Below are 14,733 nucleotides of genomic sequence, written 5' to 3'. Positions count from 1 at the left end.
TAAGCCCTGTGACAGCGCTCTCAGGGCCTTGCTGATCCCAGGGGCTACTGTGGGTTTCTCCTGCTTACACTGTTGTAGAAAAAGGAGCAACAGATTCTGTGGATGCAACTTGCTTCTGAAGGCAAAACCCCATTGTGAATCTGTGCAGCACTCTTTAGAGGATGGTTTTGTTGTCTGTTTTTCCAAATAGACAGTTCCCTGGTGGTATCAGTCCATAAAGGAAATCTGTTTTGTCCTTAATGGCCCCTGAGAACTTTGATCATCATTTCACCACTGTCAAGCCTGGGGGATGGATCCCTGTCAGGGACACAGATGGCTAAACTTGCTTCCGGGTGCCACCCTGGCTTTCCACTGTGGTCTCTGCTTCACATTTCTGCTGGTCAGTCAGTGGTGCTTACAGCACACCCGCTCCACTGACTGGATGGAGGGCAGCTGGCGGAGCTCACACAGAGGTCTTTTTCAGTTTCTTTCCTTCGTCTGTTTTTTTTTTTTTTAACAGTTTTATTGAGATACAATTCATATAGCATACATTTCACCCTTTTACGTGTACAGTTCAGTGGTTTTTAGTATATGCACAAAGTTGTTCAACTGCTGTCACAAACTAATTTTAGAACATTTTCATCACCCCCAAAAGAAATTCTGTGCTGATTAGCAGTCATTTTCCATTCCCTGTCCCATGTCCCAGGCAATCACTAATCTACTTTCTGTCTTTATGGGTTTGCCTGTTCTGGCCATTTCATGTAGATGGGACCATGCAACATGTGGTCTTCTGTGGCTTGCTTTTTTTCAGTTCACATAATGTGTTCAAGGTTTATCTGTGTTGTAGCATGAATCAGTACTTGATTCCTTTTTATTGCTAAATAATGTCCCATTGTATGGATATACCACATTTTATTTATCTTCTCATCACTTGATGGACATTTGGGTTGTTCTCACTTTGAAGCTATAAAGAATAATGCTGGTATACTATGTGTGTACAAGTTTTAGCATGGACTTATGTTTTCATTTGTCTTGAGTATGTACCTAGAAGTGGAATTGCTAGGTCATATGGTCACTCTATATTTAATATTTTGAGGACTTGCCAAACTGTTTTCCACAGTGGCTGCAGCATTTTACAGTCCTGCCAGTAACATATGAGAGTTCCAATTTCTCCTGTTTTTTTTTTAAATAAAGATTTTATTTATTTATTTATTTGACACACAGAGAAAGATAGTGAGAGAGAGAGCACAAGCAGGCGGAACAGCAGAGGGAGAGGGAGAAGCAGGTTCCCAGCTGAGCAGGGAGCCCGATGCAGGGCTCGATCCCAGAACCCTGGGATCATGACCTGAGCTGAAGGCAGACGCTTAACTGACTGAGCCACCCAGGCGCCCCTTGTTGTTACCTTTTTTTAAAAAAATTATTACAGCCATGCTGGTGGGTGTGAAGGGGTATCTCATTGTGTTTTTGATTTGCATTTCCCTAATGGCTAATGATGTTGAGCATCTTTTCATGTGCTTATTGGCCATTTGTTTATCTTTTTTGGAAAAATGTCTGTTCAGATCCCTTGCCCTTTCCTGCTTGGATTATTTATCTTTTTATTTTGATTTATGAGTTCTTGACCTATACTGGATATAAGTCCCTTGCCAGATGTATGCTTTGCAAGTATTTTCTCCCATTCTATAGGTTGTCATTTCACTTTCTTGATGGTGTCATTTGCAGCACAAAAGTTTTTAATGACGGGGTCCAGTTTATTTTTTTCTTTTGTTACTTGTGCTTTTGGTGTCAGAGCTTGAAAACCACTGCCTAACCCAAGTTCATGAAGATTTTTTCCTGTGTTTGCTTCTATAGGTTTTATAGTTTTAGCTCTTACATTGAAACCCATGGTTAATTTTGAGTTCATGTTTGTGTATAGTGTGAGGAAGGGGCCCCACTTCATTCTTTTGCATATAGATATACAGTTGTCCCCGAATTGTTTGTTGAAAGGAGATATTTTCTTTTATCTGCCTGTTTAGTGACTGTCCCTCATTGTGATACTCTCTTACTAGTTAGGTGACCACATGGTGTCAGACCGAGAGAGGCTAGTGACCACAGCAACACAAATAGTGCTGTAAATGTCAGGGATGTAAGCTTTGGGTCAGGGAATTTCATACAACTTGTTTTAGTTCCTAGACTACTTTATTTTGGGGTGATAAGAAGCAACTTAGCGTTCATCATTTTTTAAGCCCTGGGGAGAGAGACAGCCAGACACACGATCGTTAGTCTGTATAGTTCTTTCTCACCCAGGGTTCTGGGAAAGAATGAAACTCTGATGCCCTTAGACATCCATTGTCTGTAGGATCTTAACTTCTCTCCTATGTGTGTAGAGTGGTCTTTACTGTGTATTGTTTTGGAGAAATTTGAGAAAAGAGTCACAAATAATTTTCTTAATTATCTAACAGAACACTGGTTAAGAAAGGCCAAAAAAATAAACTAGCTGGAAAATGGTCATCAGCTCTTTGGGAAATGAACGTCAGAACTGACCTATTGTAAGAAACAAAATCTCCTTCAGATATCGTCATTGTCTATTTCATTTAGGGCAAAGGAAAAATAAAATAGTCTCTCCAAGTGAGCTGCTGAGTCCAGATTATAACTAATAACTCTTGGATTGTGTCAAAATTACTGAGCTGCTTGTAAGGACAAAAGTAGGTTTTTTAAAGAAATAATTTGGCTTACTTGGTTTTCCCTCACATCTTGTGCATCTAATAAAGATGGACTTTGGGAAAATAGAATGGTTTGAACAGTTTAGAGAGAGAGGATGTTGTATAACAATACTGTGACTGAAACTGTGCCCGCCTCCATGGCATTTGCTCTTCTCTGTAACCCCGGGAAGTGTCCTGGACCACCCCAGGGCATGCCCAGCAGCCAGTGTGGCAGTGTCTGCTTGCCTGCATGACATTCTCAGTGTGGTTGGGATTCTGTTTTCCTTCCTGCTTCATGGTTGGCAGTACTGGAATGTCTGTGGGGTTAATGAGTGGCATCCCTAATGAAAACCTGCCATTTCCAAGTAGAGAAAAGGCAATACAAGTTCAATTCTTAGAAGCTGTGCTCATAATTCCTTGGGAGAAATCAGGGCTCAGGTTGAAGGCTAAGATTTTTCTCATCTAGAGACCCCAGTTTATATTCTTTCAAATATTGGTTCAGCTGCTTGAATGAAACCCAGGTAACAAGCACTCAAATAACATAGAAATTGACTTCTTTCTTGTATAAAAGTCTGAGTTGGTGAGTGGTCCCAAAGCATAGAGTAGCTCCGTGCAGGAACCCAGGTGCCTTCCCATATTCTTCTTCTAGATGGGGGTTGCCTTTATCCTTGTGGTTGAAGATGGGTTGCCTTTATCCGTGTGGTTGAAGATGGCTCCCTAACATGTTCACATTCTAGGCCCCAGAGAGGGGGGAGGAACAAATGGAGAGAAAAGACTACTTTTAAGGGTATGACTCAGAAGTGGCATCTCTGATCGCTTTGGCCCAAACTTAGTCATATGGCCTTGCCTACCTGCAAGAGAGACAGGGAAATGTAGCTTCTAGTTGGAGGGCCATGTACCTCACTCAAGCTGAGAATGATAGGCTACTGCACATGAGAAGGCACAAGAACAGGTTTTGGAGGATAGTCTGCCACAAAACCTTGAGTGGACAGTGCCTCACGGTGCTGTGGTTCTGAATTGATAGATAGCATGACACACAATAGAATGAGACAAAATAAATGTCTACTTAAGCGTTATTCCTTCATTTTCCTCCCTGGAAACCAGGCCAGTTAGAGCGCAGCCTGGAACAGTGAGTAAAAACACAGGGAGAACCTGAAGAGAGAAACTCCGGAGACAACTCTTAAGAGGGTGGTGCAGGTTAAATACTTTGCTGACCCCTTCAGAGGTATTCTGGGCTTGATCCTATCTTTGTGTTATTTTAGGGCTCCTTTGGTAGCAAATAATAAAAAGCAACTTGAGGTAGCAAAATATACTCTTTATTATAAGGATATAGGGGTGATTCAGGGAAATCAGTGGCAGGAGTGGATTGGAAGAGAAGATTGCAAACCTTCTGGGGCTCATTCTGATGCCTCTCAGTTTTCTTAAGGTGTTTTTGACATTTTTATCTACAAAGACTTCTCAAGCACCTTCCACTCCAGAGATTACATTCTCACTGTGCCGGGCCCAGGCTGAACTGAAATATTAGCCGTAACTCAAGTCCTTCGGAGGGAGAATCTGGTCAGCTCAGCATGGGCCAGCATCCATTCAAGTGTCAAAATAGAGGTGAGGGTTTTCTTGAGACAACTAGAACTCCCTGCCAGGGGCCCATCCCTGTGGAGGAGGTAGAAGGAAATGGAGCCAGTTCCTAAAGGAGGAGGAAACCGTTAGGAGCTGGAAACACATAGTATGGTAGTAGTGTAAGGAGGGGCATCAAGTTCTGATCAACGTTTTTTTTAAACCTTTTATTTTGATATAATTACAGATTCACAGGAAATTACAACAACAGTGCAGAGCAGTCCTGTGGATCTTTTACCTCGTTTCTCTTAATGATTACATTTTGCCTAACTATAGTACAATATCAAAACGGGGCAGCTGACATTGGGACAGCATATGTATTGTTCCATGCCATTTAATCACATGTGTAGAGTCTTGTAACTGCCACTGTAATCATGGTACAGAAATCAGACCTACCCTCTCCTCGCCATTCCTTACCCCTGGCAACCACTGATCTCTTTCCCATCTCTAGAATTTTTCCATTTTGAGAATGTTATATAAATAGAATCACACAGCATTATCTTCTGAGTTTGGCTTTTTTCACTTGGCACAGTCCCTTGACATCCAAGTTATATATCTCAATCAGCACTGCGAAGCAATATTCTGTGGTATGGAAGTGCCATAGTCTCTTGAGTCATTCACTTGTTGAGAGATGTTTTGGTTGTGTCTAGTTTTTGAGCATTATAAATAAAGTGACTGTGAGCATCTTGTGTACAGGTTCTTGTGTGTGCATAAATTTTTGTTTCTCTAGTATAAATGTCCAAAAGTGTGATTGCTGGGTTGTGTGCGGAGTGTATGATTAGTTTTAAAAGAAACTGCCAAGTTGTTTTCCAAAATGGCTGTACCATTTTACATTTCCACCAGCAATGTATGACAGATGCAGTTTCTCCACATCCTCATCATTTGGTATTGTCACTATTTTTTTATTTTAGCTGTTCAAATACGTGGGTAGTTTTATCCTATCATGGTCTTAATTTGCATTTCCCTAATGGCTAATGATGTTGAATGTCTTTTCATGTGTATATTTGCCATCATATATCCTCTTTGGTAACATGTCTCTTCATGTCCTTTGCCCATTTTCTAATTGAATTGTTTTTTTGTTGTTGAGATTTGAGAGTTCTTTTTATGTATTTTAAATACATATCAATTGTCAGGAATGTGGTTTGCAAATATTTTCTCTCAGTCTATAGCTTGTCATTTCATCCTCTTAACAGTCGTTTGCAATACAAAAGTTTTTAAAATTTTGAAGAAGTCCAACTTATTTTTTTTCTTTTATGGATTGTGCTTTTGTTGTTACATCTAAAACCTCTTCACGAACAAGCCCTAGGTCCTGAAGATTTTCTCTTATGTTTTATTCTAAAAGTTATATAATTTTACACTTTATATTTAAGTTGCTTGATCCATTTTGTGTTGTTTGTGTAAGATCTGGGTCAGGGTTCTTGGCCTGTGGATGTTGAATTGCTTTGGCGCTGTTGGTTGAAAAGGTTATTCTTGGGATGCCAGGGTGGCTCAGTTGGTTGAGTGTCTGACTCTTGGTTTTGGCTCAGGTCATGATCTCATGGGTGGTGGGATTGAGCCCTGCATTGGGCTCCCCACTCTGTGCTCAGCAGTTTGGGGGGTGCAGTTGAAAGATTCTCTCCCTCTGCCCCACCCCCCAGTCAGGCACACTTGCTCTCTCTCTAAAAATAAAATAAATCTTTTTTTTTATTTTTTATTTTTATTTTTATTTTTTTTAAAGATTTTATTTATTTATTTGACAGAGAGAGACAGCACGAGAGCAGGAACACAAGCAGGGGGAGTGGGAGAGGGAGAAGCAGGCTTCCCGCGGAGCAGGGAGCCCGATGCGGGGCTTGATCCCAGGACCCTGGGACCATGACCTGAGCCGAAGGCAGACGCTTAACGCCTGAGCCACCCAGGCGCCCCAAATCTTTTTTTTTTTTAAAGATTTATTTATTTATTTTGAGAGAGTGAGAATGAGAGAGAGAGAGAGAGTACATGAGATGGGGGAGGGTTAGAGGGAGAAGCAGGCCCCTCGCTGAGCAGGGAGCCCGATGCGGGACTCGATCCCGGGACTCCAGGATCATGACCTGAGCCGAAGGCAGTCGCTTAACCGACTGAGCCACCCAGGTGCCCAAAATAAAATAAATCTTAAAAAAAAAAAAAAGAAAAAGCTGTTCTTGCTCCATTGACTTGCTTTTGCCCCTCTGTCAAAAGTAAGTTGTCTGTACTAGTGTGAGTGTGTTTCTGGGTTCTCTATTCTGTTCCACTGATCGATGTGTGTTTCCCTCTGCCAGTACCGCACAGTCTTGATTACTGTCTTCATTACTTATTTCCTTGATTATTATAGCTATATAATAAAATGTCTTCTATTTCTCCCACTTTTATTATGATTTTTCAAAATTGTTTTAGGTATTCTAATTCCTCTAACTTTCCATATAAATTTTAGAATAATTTTGTCTTGATCCACAAAAATTCTTGCTGAGATTTCAGTACGAATTGTGCTAAACCTTTGGGGTACCTCGGTGGCTCAGTTGGTTAAGCATTTGCTTTCAGCTCAGGTCATGATCCTGGGGTCCTGGGATCAAGTGCCCCGTGGGGCTCCCTGCTCAGCAGGGAGCCTGCTTCTCCATCTCCCTCTGCCCCTCCTCCCCCGGCTTGTGTTCTTCTTGCGTGTCTCTTTCTCTCTCAAATAAATAAATAAACAAACAAACAAATAAATAAATAACTTTTTAAAAGGGAATTGTGTTAAACCTTTATATTAATCTGAGGAGATTTGGCATCTTTAACTATTTTAAGTCATTCAATCCATGAACATGATAAATATTTCTCTATTTTGATCCTATTTTTCATTACTATTGTATAGTTTTCAGCATGTAAATCTTGTGTATGTTTGATATATCTAAGAACTTCAGTTTGAAGCTTTGTAAATGATACTGTATTTTTGTTTTTTCCCCAAGTATTCAATGTTAGTGTATCAAAATTCTATTGATTTTTTAAAAAGATTATTTATCAGAGAGAGAGGGAGGGAGAGGAGCAGAGGAAGAGGGACAAGCAGACTCCACCCTGAGTACAGAGCCCAATGCCGGGCTCGATCCCACAACCCAGAGATCATGACCTGAGCCAAAATCAAGAGCTGGATGCTTGACTGACTGAGCCACCCAAGCGCCCCCGTTCTTTTGATTTTTCTGTGTTAATCTTCTCTCCTCCAAACTCATTTTTATTAGTTCGGAGGATTTTTTTATAGATTCCTTGGAATTTTCTATGTAGGCCATCATGTCATCTGCTGATAGGGACAGTTTCATTCTTTTCAATATGTGTACCTTTTATTTCCTTTTCTTGCATTACTGTGTTGGCTAGGACTTCTAGCACTGTGTTGAAAATAGTAATGAAAGTAGAAATCCTTGCTTTGTTCCTCATCTCAGGGGGGAAAGCATTCAGTTTTTCATTATGTATGATGTCAGCTGTAGTTTTTTGGTAGAAGTTTTTCATCAAGTTGGACGAGTTGGCCTCTATTCAGTTTTCTGAGAGTTTTTGTCATGAATGGGTATTGAGTTTTATCAGGTGATTTTTCTATATCAGTTGATATGTGATTTTTTTCTTTCATCTGTTAGGATGGTGGATTGCACTGATTGACTTTTGAATATTGAATCAGCCTTCCATCTCTGGAATAAAGCTGTCTTGGTCATGGTGTATAAGTTTTTAATACATTGCTAAATTCTGTTTGTTAATATTTTGTTAAAGATTTTGCATCTATGTCCAGGAGAGATATTGTGTCTAATTTATATCTTGCTAGGCTGCCCCTTTCCAAGTCTGGAGAGAGCAGGATTTAGGTTGGGGGAGGCTTTTTATTGTCTACCCTTATTGACATTTATGGATTGCTGACTTCTCCACCATCCAGTCCGGGATATATGAAGCAAAAAAGAAAACCCAGGGAATTCACTGCTATGTGTTTCCCTGAGTACTGAGTTCCTCGGCTGGTTTGCCTTCTTCACTCCACTTTTTGGAGTGATCTTATGTTTGTCTTATATATTATGTCCAGGATTTTAACTGTAGTTGGTGGGGTAGAGAGAAGTATGTCTACTCCACATTGTCCTGAAACTGGAAATCCAATCCTTATCTTTCCAAAAGTAGATTTTAAAGCCTCTTCCCTGCCTATTTATGGATGAAAAAATTAATCTTCCAACTTCTTGGGGAATGGAGTATGCCTTCTGCAGATTAGCAGAGTGGGTAGCATAGTGTATATTCTCAGTGAATATTAATCAGATCTCCACAATGGTCACTGCATTCCGGTTAAGTTGCCCCGGCATAGAACCTACGTCTCACGGATTGCACATATGTCTGTTTTCCTAGGGGAACTTAAATTGCCCTTTTGCTCTGCGAATTCAGTATTTTTTGCTGTGGGATATAAGGCTGTAGGTTATACCATCGTGTTGATATATCATCCCAACTGTAGACAGCTTTGAGAGAGAAAGAGGGTTCTAAGAATAATTAGGGCCAGTCAAACAGTGTAAGCAGAGACTGTAATGGGCAAAGTAGAACATATGGTCACCCTAGTTATACCTGCTCTGTGAATTTACTATTGACTTAATTTGGCAATAGTGGTATTAAAACATTTTCTCAAGTGCCACAGATGTATGCTGGTATATGCACATACCTGAGCATCCTCACACACATAGACACATTCAGGCATTCATGCCTAATAATAAAGAAATGAAGGAGAGTTGTATAGGCCGGCTAAGTTAATGTAGGATTTTTCCTAAAGAGAATGTTCTATTCATTTCCTTCAGACTTGTCCACAGGGGCCACCTGCAGGTCTTTTAAATGCCATTAAGGCTTACACAAAAAGGGCATTCTAGTTAAAGTGGTTTGTCAGGAAGAAATACTTATTAAAATGTCTTGGAATAAATGGAATGCGGAGTTTGAAAAGGTCCAATTCACAGCTTTTCTTTCAAGTTATAAAATGGGAAGTACTTCAGGTGTAAATAATTCATCCGGACAAATTTGTTTCATTTGGTGTGTATGTGTCTGCCTGCCTGCCTGCCTGTGAATATATGATTTTCTTTTTGGAGCCCTGTGACATTAGCCCCTTGTTAGTTGAGCACTTCTCATGAAGAGTGTTCTGACCCACAAGGGTCCAGACCTTTGAGTTCTATTTCACTGAACTGTTTGTACTTTTTTATAGACAGTCTTCCAAACAGAAGAAGGCTATTCAAACTGCTATCCGCAAAAATAAAGAGGCAAATGCAGTGCTGGCCCGGCTGAACAGTGAACTTCAACAGCAGCTCAAGGTAAGGAGCTTCCCAAAATTGGATTACTAGGCTTTTCTTCTGGTGGTTTTGTTTTGACCATTGGCTGAGCACCTGGTTCCATTCCTGTTGGTAAGACTTGCATCTTTGTTCTCAAACCTCTTTTGGAAGGTAGAGAATTGCTGCACTTAAGTTTCATGGGTTGGTTCTTATATGTTTAGAGGAAGACTAGCAACTTGAATATGCAGGCTACATATTGTGTATTAGTGACTAGGATAGAGAATCTATTACAAAGGCTGTCTATAGCATTCTTCATTCCCGAAAGCTTCTGGACGAGCCCTTGATTGTTTAGATCCTCCCTGAATGATGCTATACTTACGTAGGTGGAAGAGGGTAGCACTGACACTATCAAAGGCCCGACCCTCCGTTGGGCAAATGGTTCCATATCACCTTCTCAAGAACATCACCTCTCTCCTTACCACCTCTTTCTCTTCACCATTCATCTCCCCTGTTTTAGTTTTCCAGGACTGCCATAACAAAATACTATAACCTTGGTGGCTGAAAGTACCAGAAATCACTTCTCACAACTCTGGAGGCTAGAAGTCTGAAATCAAGGTGTCAGCAGAGCCGTGCTCTATCTCTGAAGGCTCTAGGGGAGAATCCTTCTTTCTTCTTTGCTTCTAGTAGTGGCTGGCAATCCTGGGCATTCCCTGGCTTCCAGATGTGTTATTCCAATATCTGTCTTCACTGTCACATGGTCTTCTCTCTGGGTCTCTCTGTGTCTGTGTCCAAATTCCTCTTCTTATTGTGTCCTCTTCTTACAGGGACACCAGTCATTGAATTAAAGCCTGCCCTAGTTTAGCATAACCACATTTTAATTAAATTACATTCACAAAGGTCCTATTTCTCTGTGAGGTCACATTTACAGGTGCTGGGAGTTAGGACTTTAAGCGTATCATTTTGGGGGACACAGTTCTACCTACTGCATCCCCTGATTCTCTACTGCATCATTCCCATCCACATAAACGTGCTCCAGTATTGTCCATTATTTTGACTGCACATCCTTCTTCAATTGCAGCCCCCTCTCTCTGCTCTCCTTCCCAGCTAGTTTCTTAGGAGTTGTTTTCATTTACTCTCCTTCCTCACCAACAGCTCTCTCTCTCTCCACTTCAGTGTGGCTTTGCTCTACTCCATTCACACCCCTCCTACAACCAAATCCAATGGGCCTGTTTCAATGTTACTCGAATTTTCAAAAGAATTCTACACAATTGGCCATTGCCTCCTCTGAAAAGGCCCCTCTCACTGACTTTTGGACTACTATACTTTTTTCCTGTTCCTTCCACTACCTCCCTCTCTCCCTCCTTCCCTCCCTTCCTGGTGCTTCTTCCTTAGCATTCTGTGCTATTTCTTCCTTCTTTGATTTCTCTTTTATTACTCCCCCTTTGCCCCGATATTTTATTATGAACATTTTTAAGCATACAAGAAAGGTGAAAGAATCCTATGGTAAATACGTTTATAGCCAACTCTTTTAACATTTTACTAGTTTTATCACATATCTACCCCTCTGTTCCTCAGTCTACCTTATTTTTAACATGTTTTTCAGTAAATTGCAGACATCTGTATGCATCCCCTAAATACTGCAACATGCAGATCAGTAACTAGAGTTCAGTATTTTTACAGGTTTTTCTGATGATGTGAGTTTTACATAGAATGAATGCACAGATGCTAAGTGTGCCATTTGCTGAATTTTTACAAATGCATATACTTATGGAACCCAAACCCCTATCAAGATACAGAACATTACCATCATCCTACAAGGCTCCCTCATGCTCCTTCCCTGTCAGTTCCTGCCCCATGCACACAGAGGCAACCACTGTTCTGACTTTGTTATGTCATAATGTTGTTTATTCTGTAACTTTATATAAATGGTGTTCCCTAACACGTACTTTTATGTAAAGCTTATTTCACTTAGTATTACATTTTTGAGAATCATTGATAACGCATGTGTCAGTAATCCATTCCTTTTTACTGCTGGATAGTATTCCATTGAGTGATTATTCTACAATTTCGTTATCAGTTCTTCTATTAATAGACATGTGAGCTGTTGCTAGTTTTTGGCTATTTTGAAGAAAACCACATTCTTGAGTAAGTCTTTGTGTGGAAATATGTCGTCATTTCTCTTGGGGAAGTACCTAAGATTTGGATTAGTAGGTAATGTGGCGAACATATGTGATTAGTTTTATTAGAAACTGCTAGAGCTTGGGGTGCCTGGGTGGCTTAGTCAGTGAAGCGTCTGCCCTTTGGCTCAGGTCATGATCTCAGGGTCCTGGGATCGAGCCCCACGTCGTCGGACTCTCTGCTCAGCGGGGAGCCCGCTTCTCCCTTTCCCTCTGCCTGCCGCTCCCCCTGCTTGTGCTCTCGCTCTCTCTCTCTCTCTCCTCTCTCTCCCTCTGTCAAATAAATAAATAAAATCTTTAAAAAGAAAAAAAGAAAAGAAACTGCTAGAGCTTTTCCCAAAGTGGTTGTAGCATTTTGCACTCCTCCCACTAGAGTGTGAGAGTTCCTGTTATTCCACATCCTTGCCAACATTTGGTGGTGGTCTTTTAATTCTTGTTGATCCTGTGGTGATTTAGTTTTTATTTTGCATCTCCTTGATGCTTAATTTTGCCGAGCATTTTTTATTAAAATTATTTACCTTTCACATATTTTATTTTATGAAGTGTTCGAAATATCTGGCCATTTAAAAAATCGTTTTTTCTCTTTTTTTTGTGGCACTGTAAGTAGATGCTTTTTATATTATCTTGGTTCCTAGTCCTTTGTCAGATACCTGTTTTATAAATGTTTTCTTCCAGTCTTTCATTTTCTTAACTTTTCAAGAACAGGTATTTTTAATTTTTAAACAGTCTAATTTATCAGGTGTTTTTCTCTTATGGTTCTTATTTTCTTCTTATATAAGGAAACTGCCTACATCTAAATTATGAAGATAGTCTTCTGTGTTTTCTTTTAAAGCCATTATTGTTTTAGCTTTTGCATTTAGGTCTTAAGTTACTTTTTTAAACCACTTTAATTGAGGTATGATTGATACACAAAAAACGATGCATATTTAATGTATGCAATGTGATACATACAGTTGGAAGATAATTATATATCCATGGACCCATCACTACAATTTATGCCATAAAACTATTCATCACATCTAAAAGTTTTCTTCCCCCTCTTATTATTATCATCATTATTATTTTGTGAACATGACAAGAACACTTAACATAAGATCTGCCCTCTTGGCAAATTTTTAATTATATACTACAGTGTAATTCATTGTAGGCACTATGCTGTATAGTAGATCTCTGGGCCTTACTCATTCTGTGTAACTGAAACTTTGTACCCTTTGAATAGTACTTCCCCATTTCCCCCAGCCCCTGACAACCACCATTCTCTACTCTCCTTCTAGGAGTTTGACTGTTGTAGATTCCTCATATGAGTGGTGTCACTTAGCATTTGTCCTTCTGTGTCTGGCTCATTTCCCTTAGTGTAATGTCCTCCAAGTTTATCTGTGTTGTTTCAAATGGCTGAATTTCTTTCTTTTTAAAGGCTGAATAATATTCCATTGTATGTGTATATATTTTCTTTATCCATTTGTCCATTGGTAGACATTTAGGTTCCTTCCATGTCTTGGCTACTGTGAATAATGCCACAGTGAACATGAGAGTACAGATAATCTCTTCAAGATACTGATTTTAATTCCTTTGGATATATACCCAGAAGCTGGATCATATTTGGTAGTTCTATCTTTTTCAGCTTTATTGAGATATAATTGACATTTAACACTGTGTATAGGTATCAACATGTTGATTTGATACGTTTACATATTGCAATATGATTATCATAGTACTGTTAATACCTTTGTCACCTCACATAATTACCAGTTCTTTTATGTGGTGAGAACATTTAAGATTTACTTTCTTGGCAGCTTTGAAGTATGAAATGTAGTATTGCTAACTATAGACATCATGTTGTACATTAGATCCCTAGAACTGACTCATCTTATAACTGGAACTTTGCACCCTTGGTTAACATCTCTCCATTTCCCCTCCAGCTCCTGGCAACTTCCATTCTACTTTCTGTTTCTATGAATTTGGCTTTTTCACACACAGGTGATATCATGCAGTATTTGCCTTTCTCTGTCTGACTTACTTCCCTTGGCATAGCGCCTACATGGTCCATCCATGTCACAAATGACAGGATTTCCTTCTTTCTTATGGCTGAATGGTACTCCGTTGTATGTATGTACTACATCTTTATCCATTCATCTGTAGACAGATACTGATGTTGCCATAGCTTGGCTGTTGTAAATAATACTGCAGTGAACATGGGAGTGGAGATATCCCTTTGAGATCCTGATTTTTATTTCATTTGGATACCCAGAAGTGGGATTGCTGGATCATGTGGTAGTTCTTTTTTTAATATTGAGGAACCTCCATGCTGTTCTCCATGGTGGCTGCACCAATTTACATTCCTACCAACAGTGCACAAGGATTCCCTTTTCTCCACATTTTTGGCAACACTTATCTCTTCTTACCTTTTTGATAATAGCCGTTCTAACAGGTGTGAGGTGATATCTCATTGTAGTTTTTTTTTTTTTTTAAGTAGGCTCCACACCCAATGTGGGGCTTGAACTCACAGCCCTGAGATCAAGAGTTGCATACTCCACCAACTGAGCCAGCCACGTGCCTTTCATTGTGGTTTTGATTTACATTTCCTTGGTGATTGCTGATGCTGGGCATCTTTTTACGTACCTGTTGGTCATTTGTTTTGGTATGTTGTGTTTCCATTTTCATTTGTTTCACGATCATTCTTGATTTCTTCTTTGACCTATTGGTTGTTCAGGAGTGAAATAATTTTTATTGCCCTCATTGTATTAATTCTTGTTAAAAGTTACTACCTCACTTTTTTTCCTAAAAGTATTAACTGGATGCTTGTCACTCTAGCATTGTGCCTATTAATGTTTTATGTACTTGATTTTTAGGATTCTAAATCATAGAATTTCAGAGCTTTAAGGGAACTTGGAAACCCTCCTTCAACAGATGGGCATAGCAAGGCCCTTGAAATCTGTGTGACCGGCCCATGGTCACTTAGCTACTGTGTAACAGAGCAGAGGAGGAGTAATACCAAGTCTCCAGCACCTTTGGCACTCTGCTTCCCCATATGATACTGATTTGCTTTTTATTTATTTATTT

General features: G+C 39.8%; 1 protein-coding gene across 7 annotated transcripts in view; it reads left to right on the top strand.

Annotated features, from left to right (window-relative positions):
* REPS2 (RALBP1 associated Eps domain containing 2) overlaps positions 1-14,733 on the top strand; it is a 238,225-nt gene that overhangs the window by 206,366 nt on the left and 17,126 nt on the right. For all 7 annotated transcript variants that reach the window (XM_027609020.2, XM_027609021.2, XM_027609015.2 and 4 more), the window contains one exon: positions 9,433-9,538. In XM_027609020.2, coding sequence (XP_027464821.1) covers positions 9,433-9,538 — 106 coding nt within the window. The remainder of the gene's footprint in view (positions 1-9,432; positions 9,539-14,733) is intronic.

The sequence above is a fragment of the Zalophus californianus genome, chromosome X, assembly GCF_009762305.2.
Source record: "Zalophus californianus isolate mZalCal1 chromosome X, mZalCal1.pri.v2, whole genome shotgun sequence".
NCBI classification, from domain to species: Eukaryota; Metazoa; Chordata; class Mammalia; order Carnivora; family Otariidae; genus Zalophus; species Zalophus californianus.
Note: the sequence above shows the minus strand (reverse complement) of the source record. Positions and strands in the feature narration are given on the sequence as shown.